This window comes from Ammospiza nelsoni, chromosome 1, assembly GCF_027579445.1.
Source record: "Ammospiza nelsoni isolate bAmmNel1 chromosome 1, bAmmNel1.pri, whole genome shotgun sequence".
In the NCBI taxonomy this organism is placed as follows: Eukaryota; Metazoa; Chordata; class Aves; order Passeriformes; family Passerellidae; genus Ammospiza; species Ammospiza nelsoni.
Window position 1 is genome coordinate 100970805 of NC_080633.1, and position 8992 is coordinate 100979796.

Below are 8992 nucleotides of genomic sequence, written 5' to 3' on the forward strand. Positions count from 1 at the left end.
AACAGCTAATATAACAGCTGTTATAAAAACAGCTAAATAAATGCCCCCATGAGTTTCTTCCTGTGTCTTCATGAGTGTTTTGAGAGAGAATGACAGCAATTCTGTAGTTGTTTGAAGGAGCCCCTCACAAGAAGGAATGAGGCTATGGGGTTGTGTGTTAGAAGTCAATCGAAGTTGGGTGTTGTGTCAGTTATGCTGTCTTAGAGATTTCGAGGGCACTTTGGAGATATAAATTGCAAGGTTTTGCTGCTAGTGTAGCACACAGAACTTGGTTTATGGTGTGTCCTGTATCAGGATCTGGTTTGCATCCTGAGATGAGTACCGTTAATCCTGCATGCAGCTCTGAGTAGGGGTTGGAGTCAGTGTATCATTGAGGCTGCTGTGAACTCTGCAGTGGAGGCACCCTTGTAAATACTGGGACACTTGCACGTGGTACCTGGCACTGCATGTAAAGGCAGCCTCCACGCAAAACATCTCAGCCACCAAATGGGGCCCAGACAGGGGTGGAAGACTCAGCTCAGATAACTTAACTAATTCTGTTCTCTGTCGAACTTGTAGATTAAGTACCCATGGTACATCTTTACGTCTGTCATTTACTTCTTTGTGGGGCTTTGCTATCTGAAACTCTACAAGGTGGTTAAAACATAATAAAAGATTGCTTGGTTTGGATTTTATATACTGCTGCTGTATGCTGCTGCTGGGTTAACTATTTGGAGTGTTGGAAAGAGGTTCGTTTTAATATTATAATAGCCTTTTTTCCTGTTCTTCAGTGTAAGAGTCACCTTTTTTTCTTTTTAAGTTCTGTCCGAAAACGACTGCGGGAGGACAGAAGAGCGCAAACAGCACAGAAGCTGCAGCAGATGAAGCAGAAGCTAAATGAGACTGAAAGAAAAAGAAAAAGGTGGTTATACTGGAAACCTATTCTCACTAAGATGGGGTTTGGTACACTGTTTTTAGTTGGTGCTTATTTTTGCTGGAAAATGTATTTTCAAAAACATTCCATGTAAGTGAACAGTGTGACTGCTCCAACAGATTTTGCTGGAAGGTAATGAGTAGGGGTGTGACTGTAAGCATAAACTCCTTATTCCTGGAATGGGTACAGACTGTTACAGACAATAGAGAAGTGATGTAAACTTGATCTCATGTCGACATCTCAGGACTTTCCACTGCAGGTACTTAGAAAAATGAACCGCTGCCCCCCACAGAATTGATGGTTTTTGTTTAATATGAGCAGGTACAAACTTGCTGCAACTGTTTATACACTTTTTAAAATGGTGTTCTACCAGATCTTGAACAAATGCTGAACCATGGAGGTTTAGCTACTGAAGGCTGTCTGGATTTAAATTTACATGCCTGACATAAGCAATAAACAGTGTTGTATCATTTACATTATTAATGCAAAGAAGTTATCCTTAAATATGTGTAATGTGTAATGTACTAGTGACATGAACATAAACATTTTATATTCTTACAACCTAGGATAAATATATTTTATAATTGCATATTTAATCTTTTTGTAGTTCACTGTACTTTTAAAAGCTCAGTTTGTACAAATTTCTGACCAAAAGAATTTCATTTTGAAACTAAATGTAATTATAATTTGTGCATGAAAAGAATAGTGCAACCATTCCCCACATTTGACTCTCCAGTTTGAAATGAGCAGCTAGGGGTCTGATGAAGCACTTGCCAATTTCTGCTCTGTTAATTTGCATTCCTTATTTATTTTTTGTAGTTTTCATTATTTAAGACTTGGAATTTTTTTTAAGGCTTTTGAGAACCTAGCCCCGACTGATAGTCATACTGTTGATTAATGTTTTCACACTTCAGCTACTGTTTGAAGGCCAACATTGTTCAAGTTCTGACATTCCATTAAATGTAAAACATGTTTTGTGTGTCTATAGATTTTAGTTGCTAGAACAAATAAAATTAATTCACCAGTAATAGTTGTAGGAAACACATCGAAGGAAACTGTAGTTGAACTTCCAAGGGTGGCTCTAATAGAAAAGAAATGTTGGTAGTGTTCTGCCATACCCGGTGTTTTCAGCTGTATGAGCCATTTTAGTAGCTTCACAAAGTCTAGAACTGCTTTTCAGGTTCCTCAGCACTGTATTAGACATGCTAGTAAAACACATTTAGGACTAATATTTTGTGAGTATCTGTGCTACACCCCCTTTAAAATTATTGAGCACTCCCTTTCCATTACTTGAGTAGTAACACTTCCTAAATAGTAATTCAACACAAACCACTTTCTGCCCTTTAAATTACCTTTGAATACAGAGATGGTATATGGCTGAATGTAGCTTGTTGTTCAAGCTAGGATCTAGTAATTTGTAGGATTGGATTGTTCTTTGAAATGGGAATTTTATTTATTCAAGCATTGCCTTGTTGGGTAACTTCAGAGAAGTTATGTTTTCTTCTTCTGTTTTCTAAGCTTGGTTGTTTTCTGTTGGGTGTGGGGTCCTGGGGATTTTCTTCCACCCCCCCTCCCCCATTTTGTAAAGCACTTGGATTTACTGCTGAAAAATACTCAAAAGACCTGGATGATTATTTGCTCCTTATTCAAAGGAATTGACTTCAAAGCTTTCCAGTACGTCCAGGCTTGGTAGTCACGTACAAGGCATGGGGCCCAGTTTCTCTGACATTTACTACCCCAAGCTAAGTACAGTTTACTCTTTAAAATTCTCATTTTGCAATAGCTAATACTATTCTGGACCATGCTGTTTGTATAGTAAACAAATGCTGAAGGGTCCAGATGAGCAAAATAAATGCAGTTTTGTGGAGCACTGGATTTGGGAAGTTGTGTGTCAGTAGAACAAGACAATTTGTTCCATGGCATTGCTGACGAACTGTGCAGCTCCAGTAGCAGAATGACTGCTGGGACAGCTAACTGCTGGGACATAGCACAGGCAGGCAGCTCATGTATTGTAAGACATTTCATAGTTTTTACAACCACAGTAACTTTTAGCCAGCAAGAAGACTGTCAAAAGATTTTTTTTCCTTTAAATTGAGGATAGATTTTTCAGTATCAGCTGTAACTGATTGTAGGTGTAAATGTATGTGCCTTATAAAGATATTTTGGTTATGGAAAAATACATGGAATGTAATTTAAATGATTTTGTAACAGAAATATTCCAGATTTTATTCTAGATACTTAAAAGCAGCTAAGGAAAAAGTGCAGGCAAAACTTGGACTGATACCACACTGTTATTTATTGCCCTTCTTTTGGCATGAGGAGGATTTCCTGGGCTACCAGTATCCTACAGGCACTGAGCTCTAACTGCAGCTTGTCAAGTTGTAACTTGATTTTTTTTTCCTAATTCCATCTTCTAAATTCTGGCTTTTCAGTTTTCTTGATCCTGAGTAAGCATTCCTCAGTTCAGGGTGGGGCAGGGCAGGGGGCAGCCAATTCAGATCACCTCATACTCTGTTACCTTCTTGATGCAATAAAGCAGGACTTGCACATTCAGCAGTTGTTCTGTAAAAGTTGGGTTCTGTGATTGCAAGTACCTTGGGAGTCTTAAATGTTAATAATTTAAGGAGGATGAACCAGTGCAAGCCTTGGACAAAACTTTTGAACAGTGAATTGTTCGTGGTAGTCTGAGAATAGTAAGAAAAATCAAATGATTGGTTTCTTTTTACATTCCAGGAAATAATTTGGATAAAAATCTTCTTTCTGGTCCATCACTAATCCTTAAAACCCAAAATCTGGAGGATTGTTTTCCTTGATGCACACTAAGCCCTTGTGATACTTTGTTATTCTGGAGGATTTAAATTTGCAGCATTTTTGCACAGCTTGGATGTTAAATAGGAACAAATTTGGGCCAAAATGAAGAACTGTCAATCCCAGTCATCTCTATCATAGGATATGCTTAAAGGGTGAAATTGAAGGGCATGCCTTCTGACCCCTCTTCTCTCCCCATCCCTGAGTTCTGGCAAACTGCTGCCTGGTTCCAGCTACTTCTAAAATGTCGTTGGGCTCGATTCAAAATTGGTTTTGGTTTGGTTGGTGTTGGTTTTCCTCCTCTTCTCTGGAAATGCATTGGTCAAAATATTTGATGCATAGTGGGCATCTCTGATTAAACATTTGGCTCTCAGATGAACACTTGTGTACAAATCACTCATGTTTTCATAAAGAAATACCTAGCAAACATTTGGACCTCCACTGCAAGGGGTTTGCAAGATGGGAATTAATCCTCTAGGTTTCCTATTTGTGTTCTTGGTGCAGGGACAGTCCACTTAGTGACGGTACATCTGTATTTTCTTTGAAATGTATTAAGTAAAATAATATAATTCAGTGTGAAATAGCAATTTGGAAAAAAAACCTCTGGATTTGTTATGGAAGTGAGATGTTGCCAGTGAAATGTGGCTTATTCTGTTAAACCTCGAGTAATATGGTTTACTGACATCAGTTTATGTCCCCCTGAAAAGGGAAGAGGCGTAAATGTGTATGCATGTATGTGTGACTGGATCATGCAGGTGATGAAAAAGCCTGGTTAGCTTTATGTTTAATGAATGTAAACCAAATTATTTAGTTTGCTGTTTGGCATTATAGTAAAACCTGAGACACTTGAGGACTGCACGAGAAACTAAATTAACAATGACAAAAGAGGAAGTCCTCTGCAGGGCCAAGTGGCTTAAGCTAGAGGATGGTATTTGCAAAGGTGATGTGACACACAGTAGTCTTCCTGGGCCTTTTTGTTTGCCCCCAAAGTTTTAAGTCAGTCTTTCATTTTTATGTACAAAAAATAAACGTGTTCAAAATTGCATCTCTGTCTGAGTCTTTATTTAATTGGAAGGATAAATACTTGGAAGCCCTCTTTCAATGTGTCTTACCTGGTGGAGGAAAGCTGCTTTATGAATCAGTGTAGTGCTTGCAGAGCTCAAATGCGTTTTACTTGCAGTAGCTTGGGGGTGTGGTGCTGTGAAAAGTCTCTTTCTGTAGATTCTCGGAGTAGAGCCTTCCCTTGCCTAAAAACAAAATGTTCAGTGCTGGGGTGTCTTTCTCACTACAGGAAATCTATGCCTAGAAACAGTTTCTTTTAAGCCGCTGTAGCAGGATTGGCCTCCAAAGCTGTGGGAGGTGATGTGTTTTGAGATGCAGCATGCCATAGTCCCTCTGAGGCCCAAGGAGACTTCTGCAGTGCTTGTGGTTGCATGTGTGAGGAAGTGGTTTGCTGGACTGAGACCTGTACTTGAAGCTCTCCAGCAAGGATGTGCCTTACACTGTAACATGGAAATACCTTCTGGAAAAGCAACGGCTTTCCAAGAGTACTTGCTCAGAGGCAGTAGTTGCTCCAGGGAACACATGAGAAGCTGTTTGGTGTTGACAGTGAGCTGCAAACCTGCTGTCAGTTCTTAGCTCTTTTTTTTTTTTTCTTGTTGTTTTTTATCCCCGTACTCTGTACTGAATCGGTGACTTTCTTTTGGTTGTATGTCGCAGGCCGAGACTGACTGACACCTAAGCCTTCGAGACTTGGGAATATTCTGCAGCTATAAACTGCAAATTATTGACATGCAAAGCAAGACATGACCCCCCCCTCTTCGGGAACAAAATGTGAGGTCTGTTAAGTACCAAGAGGACCTCAGTTATCTGTTTACAGCGTAAACTGCACCGAGGGGATGAAGACCACCAGCAGCGTGTGCTACTTTGCAAAACGAAATAATTTGCCATCTTGTGTTTTTATAATGCCTGTATTAATGTAGAAAGATGTAAAAGAATTAAATTAGGAAGTATTTTGTTTTGTACTGCCATTCTTACTGTATTTTTATACTTTTTGGCAGCATTAAATATTTTTTTAAATTGATGATGTGCTGTTGTGTGCGCGTTATGTTAGGGAGAACCTGTTAAGAGTGAGTGTTGCGGAAAAAGAAGGGTTTTGCCTTAAGGTTTCCTGATACCTGTCTTAACTGGAAAATGGCAAAATTATTAGAGTGTGCTTTTTGCAAGTATTTTCATTAATGCTAAGTATTGTAGTTTGATTTAGGAGGAACTCTTGTACATTTCTTTTGTAATACACCACTAAGAATATTATTTTAATAATCTGACCAGTTGGTTTGGTAATTCTTTTTGTTTGCTATAAAATATGCACAAAATGTTCAGAGTAACTTTGTGATGGGAAAGTGTTCTGTTGGTGATTGCTTTAAAGGGAAGAAAGAGGTTGAACCTGACCTTTCTTGACCTCGAGTCCTGTGTAGTTAATGGGAGCTGAGGAACAAAACCAAAGTGCACAAAAGTCAATGGTGTCTGTAATTAAACAGGTTTTGGATTGTGCCATTGCCGTGTATTCTATGGACGGTATTTTCGTCACATCTCCCACCTTCTGTCAGCCTTCTCCTTGACATAGTCAGGATGGATTGAAAGTGGGTAAGCCAGAGTGCTGCTTAAAGGAGTTTTTCCAGCGAGGTCAGCAGGGTTTCCAGCCCTGTGCCTTCTGTAACAGAGCTGATCTCAGTTCTGCTCTTGTTCTCTGATGGTTTTGGATAAACCTTAACTCACAAAACTATGTATTTATTATGACTGTCTGAACAGGCATGTGGTGGGGTTTTACATGGGAGCAGCCTGAAATCTTATCAGAACTTGGTCTTGAGAGCTGTTCATGAAAGCAGTGATATTCAGAGTTGTGTTCAACTTGAAGGGGAAGCAGAAGCAGGGGAATACTTAATGCTATTACTTGAGCTAAAGACACACTTGACACCATCCTGAAATAGTCTAAATTTCCAGTCTGGTTTGTCCAAAGTTTTTTTTCTTTACACGATTACCACTGTTCTGAGCCTATGCTGGAGGAGAAAACAACATTGTGACTTGAGTTTTCATTTTCAAGTTGGTGCAGCTGTGAAACCAGTTTATAGCAAGAAATTAGGCTCTGCCAAAACCACTGCAACAAACCCTGCTATTGTTGATTACAGGAGCAGGGCCTGTTTATACCACTTGGGACATCTTTGGATAAGGCTTTCAGCTGTTCATGCCTTTTACCTTTAGCTATGCTTTAGGTTTTCATTCTTTTTCCCCTCTTGGAGTTGTGAGGAAGCACGCAGCGCATGACTACTGGCAGTGTGCAAGTGCCGCCTTATTCTACCTGCTTCTATCACGTACTTGTTTATCTTGTGGGGCATAAACAGCTGAATATCCCAATAAAGATGCTGATTGTCCTTAGTTTTTAAATGGTTTTCAACTATTGAGATGGTGGAATAAGGTTGATGTCAGCCAACTTGATGAATGGGCAAAGGAGATCAAGATAGAGTAGTTCCAAAACCTTTGTTGTGTTTAGTTGAATGCTGTCTTGTGACAGGAGAAATTTTGCTTCTGACCTCTCTACTTGTTTGATTATTTCTACACAGGCCCCAATTCTTGACAACTGTTGAGAAAGTGTATTTAAAAAGATGAAGGAAGGGGAGAGAAAGGACCAAGTGAGTGTGTAATTGTAGCCTTTAAAGAAATGGCTTTAAAATTGTCAGACTTGTGAAAGGCATTTCTTTCCAAATGAAGAAGCTGTCATTTGCTGACTGCCATTTCTTTTCTCCATGCTCAAGGGCAGTGTTGCAGAGGTGTTTGTTTTTGCTGGTGATCTGAACAGCAGGGCAAAGGCGCAGCCTTAGTCCTGCAGGAAGATTTTGGTGCGTGCAGGGCTGTGCTGGCCTCTCCCGGGCACTGGAGGCAGGAGTAGCTCCGGGCCAAGAGCAGCACCGCCCACCAAACTGCCGGCCTTGGAGAAGCTGCGTCCTTGTTCCTCCCACAAGGATCCGAGTGCCCTCTAGCTTCTTCACAGGGAACAGGAAAGCCCTGAGGATTCACTCTTTCAGAAAGTACTCCCAGTGTTCTCCCCTTCTCGAGATTTCGCTCGGCTGTGCCTCTTGAGGTACTGAACATCTTTGGCTCACTTAGGAAAAATCTGTGAAGCAGCCAACACCCCTTTCATTGCTTCTGTCTGTTCCTCAAGACTTCATTTGCTCTCCTGCTTTATCTACACCTTGTAGTCACTTGGCTGAATTTAAATATGGTTATTTTTCCAAATAGCTTTAGGCTTATCAGAATTGCCTTGTGCTACACATGGCCTTTTGTCTGCATTCCTTGACTATATCTGCATTCTGACTCACCAAATTTGACTTACCAGTCTGGATACCTGTGGGAGCTCCTAAAAATAGATTTTGGTTAATTCTCACTTTTCAACTCTAGAACTGACCATCTTGCATCCATGATTTAAAGTTGTTTTTAAATCAGCTAATGTGACCAAGCACTTCCAAAAGGTCAAAACTGAACACATAGGGTACTGTAGTGCAACAGGTACCATGACAAACATGGAACACTGAACTGTCCATCACTCAGCTGCTCTCTCAAACTAAGCCTGTAAAATACACAGATACCAGACTGCCTGATAGCAGACAAGGTTTCCTGATTCCTTTATATTTCAGGGCACTGTATTAATGATCAGTCTAAGAAGGCTCATTGACCTAGAATGCTTTAGTTTCAGCATCTTAGCAGCTTCTGGAAATGGACCAGATGCCTGGAAAAAAAAAGGCTTAGGGGTAACCTAATTGTGGCCTCCCAGTTCCCAGAGGGACGCTGCAAGAGAGCTGGAAAGGGACTTTTTAGAAGGGCATGTAGTAAAAGGATAAAGGGAAATGGCTTCAAACTAAGAGTAGGTTTAGGAAGAAATTTTTTACTTTCAGGGTGGTGAGGCACAGGCTCAAGTTGCCCAGAAAAGTTGTAGATGCCTCATCCTTGGAAGTGTTTTAAGACCAGGTTGGCTGGGGCTCTGAGCAGCCTGGTCTGGTGGAGGGTGTCCCTGCCTTAAGCAGTGGGGTTGGAACTGGAGGATCTTCAGGATCCCTTCCAACCCACACCATTCTATGACTCTATATAGACAAAAAAGAGCAGGCTGTTACACTGCTTGCAGTCTCCCCCAGTTGAATCTACCCCAATAGCACTGGGAAAAGAAGGCAAAACCAGATCACTTCTGACCTTCACTTACCTCACCAGGGACTCTTGGAAAAA

The 8992-nt window shown here is 40.5% G+C and overlaps 1 protein-coding gene across 3 annotated transcripts in view; it reads left to right on the forward strand.

Annotated features, from left to right (window-relative positions):
* The window catches only part of PTPN2 (protein tyrosine phosphatase non-receptor type 2), a 30402-nt gene extending 24130 nt beyond the window's left edge, over nucleotides 1-6272 (forward strand). For 2 of the 3 annotated variants that reach the window (XM_059466999.1, XM_059467006.1), the window contains exon 9: nucleotides 800-4766. In XM_059466999.1, the coding sequence (XP_059322982.1) occupies nucleotides 800-1007 (208 nt within the window). In that variant the 3' untranslated portion in view covers nucleotides 1008-4766. Of the gene's footprint in view, nucleotides 1-799; nucleotides 4767-5440 lie in introns of those variants that run through there. The other variant, XM_059467016.1, reaches the window with a different exon arrangement.
* Nucleotides 6273-8992: the final 2720 nt, after the last annotated feature.